General features: G+C 37.0%; 1 protein-coding gene across 1 annotated transcript; it reads right to left on the reverse strand.

Annotated features, from left to right (window-relative positions):
• Positions 1 to 783: 783 nt before the first annotated feature.
• TMEM74 (transmembrane protein 74) lies at positions 784 to 10,921 on the reverse strand. The gene is made up of 2 exons (XM_074201164.1): positions 10,798 to 10,921; positions 784 to 7,979 (listed from the first exon to the last, which is right to left on the reverse strand). The coding sequence occupies exon 2, from the start codon at positions 7,920 to 7,922 to the stop codon at positions 6,990 to 6,992; it is 933 nt and encodes a 310-aa protein (XP_074057265.1). The 5' UTR covers positions 7,923 to 7,979; positions 10,798 to 10,921; the 3' UTR covers positions 784 to 6,989.
• Between the last annotated feature and the right edge of the window lie 3,018 nt (positions 10,922 to 13,939).

Consider the following 13,939-nt stretch of genomic DNA (forward strand, 5'->3'; position numbering starts at 1 on the left):
TGGAGTAAATACCAGGTGTCATTCCTCAAACTTTTTCTCTTCAGAATTCTTGACTTTGACAATTTGTGCATAAACTAAAAAAATATTCTCCCTAGTACACTAATTATGAAGAATCTTTTGAATATGACAAAGAGGTGCAAATCATGTTAAAAACAACTTTAAGAGTAGAAGCATGGTTAATTTAATATATGTTTCTCATGTGAAAACAGTTTAATTACATTAAAAATGTTAATGTCATATTCTGTCTTATATGTTGTGAATGTGATCCTGAGGAATTTATAGAATTCAAAAAAACATTATTTTATTCCTTAATGGAATTAAAAAAACATTTAAAGTCATATGTAAAGTTGTTCAATGTCATGGAGATATGATGAGTGATATCTAGAGGTAAGTATATCAGAGATAGGTACAATTAAGGATAGCTAGAGATAGCTAGATGGCATAATGGATACAGTGCCAGACCTGGAGGAATCTTCTTGTGTTCAAATCTGGCCCCAGATGCTTACTGTGTGATACTGGGCAAGTCACTTAACCCTGCTTGTCTAAGTTTCCTCCTCTGTTAAATGAGCCAAGAAAACCCCAGAGAGGGTCACAAATAATTGGACTAAACAACATATAAAAAAATCATCTTTTTAAAAAAAATGGTTGTGCCATTTCAAAAACCAAAAAGGTAAAATGATAAAATGGTAAGATTTTAAAAGACAACAAATACAACAAAATGTCATCATAAATAAATTTATTTTACAATGCTATAGAACACAATTACTATCATAAGGCATCAAATGAATCAAGAAGAAAGCTCATTGACCAAAGTAACAATTTTACCTTTACCAATTCAAAATTTACACTTACAAAATCAAATGACTGATATTTTTGTTTGTTTGGTGAAGGTTATTATAGTCATAAGTATTATGAAAAACACAAACATTAAAAACTGTAAATATATTTATAATAGCATAATTCATCACTGTTTTCTGAAAGTGTGAATAAAAATGAACTCGGGTCCAGTTCTGGCAAGGAAGGTCTTGGAAATGGCAGTGAGAAAATAAAGCTGGCTGTTCCTTAAACAGGAGTTTCCATGTTTCCTAAAATAAGATAATGTCCCACATTAAATTTAATTCATCTCAAAACACAGAAGAAGCTTGTGACAAGCCTAAAATTGAGAGGTTTAAAAAATGTACTTTTAATGGCTTGATCAATATGCCAGACTGATTTATTAATTAAGGTGTTTTGTATGGAGATGGATTCCAAAAGTCCATTTTTAGACAGCAAAGGGCAAAAGCTTCTATAAAGTGTCTGTAATCTTTTTAATTTGTATCTGGTAAAGCAAACATTTTTTTTCCTTTTGTTCTTAGTCAGCCTTTTGCTTATCGTGGCTCACAAGAAAATTATTCTGCCCAAATTCATATATATATACACACATGTACATATATACATGAGCCCATGTGTGAGCACACCCACACAGGGCTCCCTCAATTCATTCTCTTCCCTAAAACAGTAGGTCTTGAAAGTTTAATTTAAGAATTGACATAACTACTAAATCAGATCCTCAGCTGAGGTGTAGGTGCTCTCTCTTTAGACAAAGCACTTCCTAACATTTGTGCCCATTAAGGTTGGCAGAAATGGAATCTCCAAATCATGAACTTATACAGCTAAAAATCAGCCTCAAGGAAGAAATTTGTTAAGGTCCTTTCTCTTGAGCCTTCTGGAGAAAAGAAAGCTAGACTTCCTTATAATTCTTCTCTTTGTAGTCACTCTTTATACTTGATCCAGACAGAGGTCAAATCCCATTACAATGAACTTTAAGGGTTTTGTTGAAATAGACATTGGCTAGAGTTTTAAAAATGTGTGTACACACACACACACACACACACACACACACACACACACACACTCCTTTTTTGGCCATACAACATTCCTATTGAAGTACAGTACTGTTTGCTGCAATGGAATATGACCTTGATTGACAAAATCATTCATTCCACACTGACACAGAATCTTTGTTTTAATGTTAGACAAGTCAAATAGAAACTGTCATGCTTCTGAGATTATTCACATGAAAGATCAAAGCAGACAGGTTCCAATGTTCCTGCCTGGGAATTCTGTCCTTTACAAGCTCATAGGTAGACAAAGTCTAGTCTTTTGGCTCCAGATGCTGTCAGGCTAGTCAGATGGCATTGTGCCCTTTCATTCAGATTCTTCCCTAATGGATTTGAGGAATGTAGAAAGGAACTTGGAAAGACAGCCTGCCTGCCTAAAGTAACTTTTCACCTGCCTTCTGTGCTGGCATTATCATATGAGAGTAACCTTATAATAAATAGAACTGTGGGAAAAAGATATGATATTTTTAGCTGACAAAGGAGGAATAATAATGACCTGTATTTAAGAAATTCACAGTCCTATTAGGTCAGTGTATTGGTAGTAGGGGAGTTTAGGGAGCGGCAATTGATCATTGACAAAAAGTAAAAGCAGTCTGTGTGTAAAAGCTAATGCCTATGGATTAAGGGGTCGCCCAAAAGAAAGAATCTGAGTATCAAGAAATTTTATGAAATGGCATATAACTCATCCAAATTTCTTGAATTTGCACCCAATAGTTCTGAGTTATTTAATTTCACTGACATCAGTACTCCAATGATAAAAACTGAATATGCTTGATATCTTTTCTTGGGAAAGAGCATGAATGTATATGCACGGTTGAAAAAGTTTAGGAATTCCTAAGAATCATAGTTCTTAAGTTTGTACACAGTAGTAAATACATAGAATTTTCAACCTCTACTTGGGAACCCAACAAAAATCTAAAGTTTCCATCAGTAGAAATTAGTTCCCAGGAATAACAGGAAAAATAATGTTCCCTTTGGATTGCTTTGGTTTACATACTGTTTTCAGGCTACCTTGTTGAAGTATAGGCTGCTAAATCTTTAAAATGAAACAAAGTCTTGGACATCTGTATTCTGAAAACATGGAAATCAAGAATACCATTTTTTTTCTTAGAGTGTGAGTATAGTGGTGGTAGGGAATTATGTCTTCCTGGCTAGAAATATAAACCAATTAGATAATAATTTCTATAATCACAGAGGCAAATTATATGGTCATTAATGCCCATAAAAGATCTGGGATTAAAACAATAGCTGTTGCTTCTATATTGTCCTTATCTTTTACCTGCTCTAGCCAAACTACCTTTTAAAGAAAATATAGTTTTAAATAAGTCTTTTTTGACAGTGACTTGGAATAGTATTGTAAGAAATAGGGTAATTTTTACTTTGTGAGCTTCTTGAGGGCAGGATCTGTCTTTCAATTGCACATTTGTATCGCTATCACAGTACATGGGAGGTGTTAAATAAATGCCTATTGTTGGACTTTAAGTGCAATTAATGCCTTCTTTATGTAATCATAACTGAGGTTACAGCTACACAGAAATATATAGAAAAGGTTTTTTTCTAAAGCAATGAATTATCCAAATGTTTTATGTACATGATGCTAAATAAAACATACCAGTGATTGACTTAACTTGTCGCTTTCAGCCCAGATGTTTTGACATTTTGTAGACAAGGACTTAAATACCAGATTTCTGCATAGGAATGAAATGTCTTAGAAATGTCTTATACACAGGCAAATGTTAAATGATACAGCTGAAATTTTAAAGATAAAAATTTAATTGGAAAAAATTGTGTTTTGCTTTTAAAATGCTGGATGAAGAGCAAAGAAACCTTAGGAAAGTCACAACTTCATTGAGCTCATTTCTCACTTGAAAATAATGGAGTTGGACTATAACAGCAATTCTCAAACCTCTGGAGATTCCTGAAATCCCTTAAAGGGGTCCACAAGTTCAAAACAATTTTCATCATAATACTGATGTTTTAATTAAATTAATTTAATTTTCATTAATTAAAATTAAATTTTAATTAAGTAGGTAAACAAATAACAATCCAAACAAGAACTCTTTGGGTAAACCAGTAATTTTTAAGAGCCTAAAGGGGTCCTCAGACCAAAAATTTTGATAACCACTGAACTAGATGATTTCTTGAAGTGAACAAGTACTGTGTCATTATTGTATTCATATCTCTATTACCTAGCACAATACCTCTTACTCTGTAAGCACTTAACTATTTCAAAATGTTTCACTTTTCCTGAATTCTTTCCTTTTCCCTTCTGTGATTTGTGTTTATTTTTAAAAACTTACTCTGTACATTACTTTGTCCAAATCAGATCTGATGTGATCTGATTTAGCAAAAATGTAAAAATTAATTAAAGGTTTTAACCTTTTGGGACATGAACCATTTAAAGTAGTCTGATACGTGACCTCCTAAAATGAAATTTTGACCTCTAGATGATTAACTTTTTCTAGCTAGCAACTTAAGTAAACTTTTCCTGATGAACAACAAAAACTGGTCACAAGAAATCAGTTGATCTGCAGCTTACTTAAATAAACACATGATTTTTTAAAAAAAAAGAACAGAAAATAACTGCTATTCACTGTACAATTCCCCTTTCTCAACATAATTTTCACATGCCTAAGACATTCATGGCCTTCTAAAGCATAACGAATATGCTATCTAGTACAGCCAAGAAGAGGGCTTTAAGCCAAATCTCATGATGTTAAATTTATAATAGGAACATGAGCTTACAAAGGACAGAAATTGTAAAGCTCAAAAAACAAAGACTTTTTGTGAATTAATGTCTTTATCTGAAGCAACAGCACAGTGCTGTTCAGAATGACATTCAGATTTTGGGAAACAACTACTTCTTGTGGCCTTATTTGCAGCTATTTTCTCCTTCCTTATTGTTTTCACCTTTATTAATGTCCCATATGTGTCTTTTCCTTTCCTCTTTCCTTAGAGCTTTCTTTCCTATATTCACACTTATACTCCCACATCACAACACACTTACACATACATACACCATATCCTTTATATTGACAAGATCTTCCTTTCCTACTTCATTACATGCATATCTTTTGAAGTCACATACTCACACATTTAAAATACTCAGTCACACAAAGAACCACTATCATCCACACCCTTTGCAGCTACAAACTGTTATGACCCACCCACTTCATTACATAATACAAATCTGTTTGGGGCATGGTCTTACCGGCACTTTTAAGCTTAAGTGATGAAATATAAGATGGAAATTACCACTAACAATAAAGGTTAGCCCCAGACTTAGTTATACAAAGAGGATTTGGTAGGAGAAATTTCTGATAAAACCACAATCCTTTTCACCCTTCACATGATTGTATGTCCCTGTGGTTGTGTATTATATGTGTGGTTATGTTTGAGAAAGATGTGAATACTTCCTTGCTCTACTCTATCCCCATTCCTTTGTTCTTCTTGGAGATCATAATAATTACTAGACCAAAGAGGATACTATTACAGGTTTTTGAAAGTAAGAAAGTAACAAGGCTTACAAAAGGGTAAATCCTTGATGCTGGTATATGGTAGGGCATTACCAATGAATGTATGGTAGAGAGAAAATCTCCAAAGTGGATGTATGGTACTGGGGATAATGTTCATTTCTGAGGGCAAAAATAGGCTGCAAGGGTCAGTGTGAAACACAAAATTTTCAGAACATTTTTTTAATTATTATAATTTGCTAGCTTAAGGATAACTGCAAGGCTTTGGTTTGGTGGACTGAGGCAGGTAACTGTTAGTAACAGCAAATGATGGCCTAAAGCATGAAGAATCTCATATGGAAGCAACATAATCATATAAGAAGTTTTGACGCTGAAAGTGAATATGTGAGTTGAGGTTGGCATAAGTTCAACTAAGAGATGAAAACCTGGAAATAAAGTGTTGGGTGAATTTTTCCAACCCAAGGAATTGTCATTTTGAAGTCAATCACTATCAAGTTCATTTCTGGATGTCTTCATGCCTCAGGAAAAAAAAAAGGAACTGTCTGGTCCTTGGGTTCTCTTCACTAATAGGCTGTAGAAGCACCACTAACCAGTATAATGGGGAAAAATAGTATAATTGGAAAAAAAATCATACTTTAGAAACTAAAACACAATCACAACTTTGGTCATTGAACAGATATGACACTGGTTCACTGCTAATACTACAGAGCTGGATGAAATTCAAATTGCCAAGAGTCAGATTTGTATCCTAGCCACTTTGATCTTCTTCCCTAACCTCTATTTTTGCAGGGGAAATAATATTTAAGGTTAAGAACCTCTTCTTGATCTGGGAATGCCTCAAAAAAATTCTAAACTCAAAAAAAATGTGTTGTTTTGGGTTGGTCAATGAACAGAAAGGGTAATGTTATTAAGAAGAATGAAAAGGACTGAGAAATGTCAAGTCAGTCTTCATAATTAATATTAATAATAATGATAATAGCTCCATTTCCAAAGCACATTTAGATTTTACAAAGAACTTTAAATATATTATCTCACTTGATCCTCATAACACCCCCTGTGAGTTAGGTACTTTTATTATCTCTTATTTATAGATGAAAAAACTGAAATTGAGAGGTTGAGAGATTTGACAGGATCAACAAGCTATTGATAAAGGTAAGATTTGAATCCAGGATTTTCTAACTCCAAGAACAGTTTTTGGTCTACTATACTGTAACTTGGTTATTTTTATTACAAAGCAAATCATTAATAACCTACATATGTAAGCATTAAAGATAACCATCCTGAGAGATGAAATAACAGTATTCATTTAAATCTTTTTTCTTGAAATGTTCAATTTGTGTATCAATGTTTTAAATTATAAAGTTGAATTTCTTTAAATGATCCCTAAATGACTTTTATTCTGTAGAAAAAAAATTTCCACAAGGAAAATATTCAGTATTAACATATAAGTTTTTCTTGTCAGGCAAATAAATCACCTTTATGTGTTAAGCAGTGTTTAATAAATGATATTTAGTTGTTTTATTTTCTGAAGGCATTCTAGGGCAGACACCCAACCTGTGAAATATCACTTATTTCATGTTATTCAATATAATAGAAATCTTTCTGGTGCCATGTTTTTTAAGGAAATACAGAGCAATTAACTATCTACAGTAAGGACATCTTCTTCTACTAAGGACAATTCTAGCATATTATCATTGGTGCCAGCTTTCATCCTGAAATTGAAAGAACCATAGAGTTTTGCAGACTCTTTGGAAGAGGCAAACCTATTCCTCCTGTATAGCTCCCCCTTCCACATGGACATCATCAACAAACAGGACAGAACCACACCACCCAGAGTAAGGAGGCAGAGGCCAGCTATCACACAGCGATCTAGGTGAGCCCCAATCCTAGCACTCTCATTCTCCAAACGTTCCATCTCCCGGGCTGCAATGGTGTTGGGATCCACAGTCACTTCCCTGGGGACCAAATAGGAGATGATCACTAACAAGATACCAGTGACCAAGAACAAGATGGCACTAATGAAGCCATAGTCTATTGACTTCCCTGAAGCAGTGGCTTCAGAACCTGTGTCATCTTCTTCAGATATCAGGGACAGGGCAGCCTCATGAGACCACTCATTTGGGTTTTCCCAGCCAGGATCTCTTTGGAGATTGTCATCCTTTGATGGAGAAAGACTGCCAGTACAATGTTCCAAGTTGACATTTTCATCTACATAGGCAAAGGAGGTTTCAAATTCCTGGGCATAGCAGTGACAAACCTTCTCTTCAGCTGTTATTGACTCTTTTTCTGACTTGAGAGATCCTGATGGGTGTCCATCTGTTTGAACAATGCTATCTTTCTGAGGGAGGAAGTCAAATGTGGGAGGAAGGCTGGTCTCATTGTCCTCTAAAACCCTCTGTGTTGATTTGCAGTGCTTCTGGCAGCAGAAGGCTGCTCTGGTGGCTGCATCAGTCAACTTTACATCTCCTCTAACCTGCTGGTGGTCACAGAGAGGAGCCTCCAAATTCCAGTCAAGATTGTTGCACTGGTCAGCCAGCCCTCTCTTCTGAGCAAGGTGGTGGAGCTCCATGGGAGCTTGTCAGATGTCCCCAAGTGGCCTCATATCTAAGACATCCTCCTGGAATCTCTGCCAATAATAACACAATTAGACAAGATCCCAACATCAAAGCTAAAGTTCTCTATTATTCTCTAATATTTGTCCAAAGGGAACAAGAACATTCAGCAACTTTAGACCTATTTTTCCCCCAAGAGGGTAAAGAAAAAAGATGGCATAAAAACAGGGAATGGGATATAGACAAACTATTAGAATTGCCACAAAGAATGTAAGGTCAGCCTAGGAAAAGGAAAAGAAACTCTAGTGTCCTTAGAAAAGGTATTACTGTCCCTAATTAAAATCTATATGTTCTGCTATATTACAGAATTTCTCCAACAAGGCAGATATATGTGTGTGTGTATATATATATATATATATATATGTATATATATATACATATATATATATATTTACTTTAAGCAGGTGTTCTTAAAGTGGGGTCTGTGGACTTTTAAATATATACCCACATGTCTTTCAACTTAATTGATTTCCTTAGCAGTCCTACATATTTTATTTTATGCTTTTAGAGAGATGATTCTAGGTAGGGGGGCCATTGGATTTACCAGAATGGCAACGAAGCCCATGACACACACACAAACACAAAAAGGTTAAGAACCCTTGCTCTTGGGAAAGACAAATTGGGAAAGGTAGGGATCCTTATGAAGAAAGTAGCTGATACTCAATAGAGAGGAAGTGTAGGACACAAAGGAATATTCACTGTTGTTTCCATCTGCAGTGCAGAACTGGTTTGAATTTTGATAAATGTAGTGTTAAATTATCTCTAACCCATTTCCTTGAGTATGAATCAAATAGATGTAATTTGTATTACAAAGACATTCACTAAAGAGGTTCATAAGGATTTTTATAAAGCACAATGAGAGACTACATGTTATCTACTTCTTGTCTAAACTTCCCCAGACCTTATCTTAGTACATTAAATGACCCTTTACTACTGCTAGACCTGCACACATTTTCAAGCCTGCATCATTCTCACTGCAATGACACTGTCTCCTGTGCTGCTGCATGGAGCTGGTGCACTTTCAACCACTGGGGAGTTACTGTTTCCTAACCTTCCACATTATCGCAAAGCAATACACCCTACTAAGACCTTTACCTTGCTTCATGTTAAAATCTACTCGTTACACCTCATGAATGAATTTGAGCAATTTGCTGTGTCAGCTAAGACAGATCTTTGGATTAGACAGAAAAAAAAGACTTTCCCTCCTCAAATTTGCCTTCCCTCTAAACTGCACACTACCACTAAATACAGGGATTTCAAGCAACTTTTTTCCTTGCTTTGGGTCTAATACCAATAGAATAACTAATTTAACTCACAGTTTTAAAGCACACAATGCTTTGAACCCAGTGACTCTGACAGCCCAGAGTCCAAAGAGAGACAGAAGCAAAAGACTCACCCAATGCCAAGTAGCCAATCACTAATCAGTCTACAAGCATTTATTAAGCACCTTTTATTTGCCAGGTTAGTGCTATTCCCCGGGGGATGTCAAGTACAAAGAGTTTACATTCTCCACACAGGTCTGAACTACTGACAGGGGAAAGCACCACTTCTGGTTCCCCGTGATTTATTAAAGATTTTTTTTTAATGCAGCTTCCATAGTACTTGACTTTCTCCTTCATCCATAATTGAAAATGGACAAACTTCCCTCCAGGGAAGACTATAGTCAATCTGGAACCTTTATATTGTCTAACAAATGTCCAATCCAAGCATTTCAAGGAAACAAATGAATGAATGGATGGTAAGTGGTTTCATCCATTACTTAAAAGAGAAATCCTTCCACAGTTTCTTATGCTAGGAGGACCAGATCACCTGGCACAAAAAATCTCATTTAGCAGCAATGGTCTGGATTAAGTAAAGTAGCTAAGATTTCCTCCAACAAAGGGATAAGGAGACATACTTTACTTCCCTTTATCTCTCTTTCTTTTCCAAAATTAAAAAAAAAACAACCAAAACCCTCCCCAGAAAAATCTTGTTTTATCTTTAGTATAATAAAAAGACACCCGGACCATCCACTTCTTTTAAACTCAGTAAATCTATACAGCTTCTTTCCCTCAATGGACAAGTGAATGATCCCCCAGGAGATAACCTAGGGCTCTCTCCTTCCTTTCATATTTCTCTGGGTTTCCTCTCTCCTCCCTCTCTCTTTCTCTGTCCCTGTCTCTGTCTCTCACTCTCTCTCTCTCTCTCTCTCTCTCTCTCTCTCTCTCTCTCTCTCTCTCTCTCTCACACACACACACACACACACACACACACACACACACAGAAACACACAGTCTGATTAAGAACCTCGCTAATGAAATTACAGCTCAAAAGGGAAGGAGATGCTTCCTGCACCCCCTCTGCCCTTGCCATTAATTAAAAGCAATATTATTTCCGTGGTCCAAGGACGTCCGGTTTAGCTTCTTAAGGAAGCGATCCTGGGATCGGACCCCAATGTCTTTCGCAGGGGAGGAGGTTCACTGGGCACCGAAAGGCAACGTGGGCGCTCTTTGCCTCTCCCGTGGCAATGTGCTAAAAATCTATTCCGGGCGCCCCCGGCGCCTGCACGACTGGAATAAGCCCCCATTCCAGCTCCCTCTCTTCCCGGCACAAGCAGCATCTTTCCTGCCCGGGCACCCCGAGCTAGGGCTGTCTCCATCCACTAAGTGCAACAAGACATAGCGGGAGCCATGGGAAGGGAAAGGAGAAGCGAGCCCCGGCGACTGCGAGCCCGGGCTCCAACCTTGCCGAGCGCTCTCAGTCCGCACCATCCCGTTGGACACCCCCCCAGTCCCCTCAACCCTTTAAAAAATGCTATACCTCCCCGGCTTTCTGAAACTCAAAGGAGCCTACCTTCTTTTCCTTCTTCCTCCCCCCTCCCTGCGTCTTGGAGTCTTGGAGCTTCGCTGTCCTCCGCTGTCCGCTGAAAGTCCTTCAACAGAACCGAAGCAGGCACTTGTAGCCCTCCAGAGCTCCGCTGCCCTCCCCGCTAAGGGGTGAGTTGGGCGGTGCCTGGGCTGGGCTGGGAGGGGCTCTTGGCCTCTGCTGGGGATGCTGGGAGTGGTAGTTCAGTGCCCGCAGCCCCAGGGCTGGGCGGGCAACGCCCGTAATTAATCTTCACCCCACCCCTCCATTCATCCTTTTTTTGGGGTTAAGAAGCCAAACCTCCCGGGACGTTTCCCCAAACCTTTGCAACTAGGAATCCTGAATCACTAGGTAGGATGACTCAAGCTCTTGTTTCTTCTCCATCCCATTCCCCTGATTAATAATAGCTTAATATAGTACTTAATATATAATGGCTGACTTCTAGTCATATAGTTTTCTAATGTTTAGCAAAATAATTTGTATTGCTTATGTCATTTAATCATTTTTAGGGTTTTTGCAAGGTAAATGGGGTTAGGTGGCTTGCCCAAGGCCACACGGCTAGGTAATTATCGCGTGTCTGAGGTTGGATTTGAACTCTGGTGCTCCTGACTCCAGGGCTGCTGCTCTATTCAATGCGCTACCAAGTTGCCCCTATCTAGTTTACAACAATTTACCCCCCATTTTAGAGATGAAGAAACTGAGAGTGAGAAAGTTTAAATTACGATAAAGTGTTAACCTCTTAGGACTTCATTTTCTTTATTTGTAAAATAAAGAGATTACTCTTCAAAATCTATGATCCTATGACATTCCCGGTGCCACACAAGTGTCAGACCTCACCTATACAATACTGCAATCATCTATTAATGACTTAAGTCATATTTCAAAGGCACTTAAAGTCATGAAAATTCTTGATAAAGAGAAGTAAATTATATCAATTAGTTGTTTTTGATGATCTAATGTGTTTGAATGTATTTTATAGATAATCTTCTAAAGACGGGGAAACTGAGGTTAAGTAATTAACCTGAGGTCACACAGTCAATGGGAGAGGGCAGATAATGCCTTATTTTCTTTTTTTAATATCTTCAGTGCTTAGCACAATGTCATATGTAAGGAGAGCTTAGTAAGTGTTTGTTGGTTGACTAGCTGCTATCAACAACTGAGAAGATTACCTATATATCAAGCTTCTGATGTTTGGCACACTTTAGGTGTTTGTCAATCAGAATTGAATTTTTTTGGCATAATGGAAGAAACCCTGTTTGAAGAAGGGGGAGGGGAGTTCTTTCTCAGCCCTTAAAAATCTATGTGCTTGGGAGCAGCATAGTGGATAAAGCAGCGGCCTTAGTCAGGAGGACCTGACTTCAAATCTTACCTCAGACATTTAATTATTGCCTAGCTGTGTGACCTTGGGCAAGTCACTTAAACCCATTGCCTTAAATAAATAAAAAAATTAAAAAATAATCTATGTGATTTGGGGCATGTTACTTCCCTTTTATAGACTCTACTTTTCTCATCTACATTATGAGGGAATTAGATTAGGTTTTTATTGTAATTTTAAAAAAATTATTTACGGCAATGGGTTAGTTGACTTGCCCAAGGTCACACAGCTAGGCAATTATTGAACGCAGGTACTCCTGGGCTGGTGTTCTATCCACTGTGCCACCAAGCTGCCCTAGATTAGGTTTAAAGTCTTTCCTTAAGAAATTCAAGGGTATTCGTTCTCTCCACTTGAGTGGATGAATCTGATAATAGTATTACTAGTGATATACTGTTCATATATAGAGTCTCAGTCCTTAGACTATAAAATTTCTATTTCACTTCCAATCCATCCTATGCACATTTATATTCATCTTTTTAAAAAATAATTTGCATTACCTGCCCGCTCAAAAGCTTTCAATGTCTGTCATGTATAAGTTTAAGTTTGAACTCCTTGTCCCAATTGTCCCAATCTCATCTCCATCAATATTCTTCCAAAACCTTTGCACCCACCAAGCTAGTTTATGCACTGTTGCCACCCCTACCCCAAACAGAATATGAATACTGGCTTTGTTAACAGTTCCTATATCCTTTCCTAAAATTCTAACTATCCATCGGGAACTAGTTCATGTACTAACTTCCCTTTCTCCTACCCCTGCCATTCTAATCCATGTGATTTCCTCTTTCTCTAAACTCTTTTGGCTATATTTCCAGATTACTCATCTGTGCATGATGCCAAGCTAGTAGTAGGTATTGAATACTTGTTAAAGGAATAGATGGTGAAAAGAAGGTTGAAAGAAAACTGAGGATTTTAGATGATCCATATTCCTCTATTTCATTTCTGTAGGTTACTGAAATTGTTGATTCTGATTGCATTGTTGTCTTTATCAACTTTAAGTTTTTCCCTGTAATGCTAAATCCTCTACTGGTGAATTCTCAATAATAATGCATAATGGATTGTAATCCTAGTGAGCTAGTTAAAGAAAGGAAAAGTTAGGTGATTTGTCCAGTCTTCCTGACTTCAAGCTCAGAATTCTTTACACTATACCATGAATATAATACTTCTAATTAATATCTAGGTCATATATTGGTATTTACAAAGTACACAGCAAACCTGTGAGGTTATTATTATTACTCTCATTATACATATGAGGAAACTGAGGTTAAAATACTCCCACAGAGTCACATAGCTAATAAGTGTCTGAGTCAGGATTCAAATTGAAGTCTTCCTGACTCAAAGTAGAGCATTCTATTCACTATGCCATAAAAGGGAATTGTTTTAAGGCCAGTACTCAATTCACCAAGCCAGTCTGCTTCTATTGAATTAAGTACATTACACAATGACCTTCAAAGCTCTGCAAAGGAGAATAAATGTAATAATCTGTGGATTGTGGCAGAATGGAAAGAACCTGCTACTGTGATTTAGGGAGGCTCTGTCATGGACTGTTAGATTTAATTCAACTATTTAACTTCAGAGAATCTTAATTACTTCATCTCTAGGGTAACTTTAAACCAAAACAAAATCCTATAATTGTTAATACTATTTGGGATAGCTTCCATTTTCCTCCTTGCTAATCTTTATCCATAATCTCCTTTCAAATATGAATCAAGTGATTACCTACTCCAAGAAGTCCTCATTTATGACCTACACCTATCT

Source organism: Macrotis lagotis, chromosome X, assembly GCF_037893015.1.
Source record: "Macrotis lagotis isolate mMagLag1 chromosome X, bilby.v1.9.chrom.fasta, whole genome shotgun sequence".
NCBI classification, from domain to species: Eukaryota; Metazoa; Chordata; class Mammalia; order Peramelemorphia; family Peramelidae; genus Macrotis; species Macrotis lagotis.

Bases quoted from the DNA above. Each gene is read 5' to 3' on its own strand.
- TMEM74 (XM_074201164.1), bottom strand. From the start codon at position 7,922: ATGGAGCTCCACCACCTTGCTCAGAAGAGAGGGCTGGCTGACCAGTGC.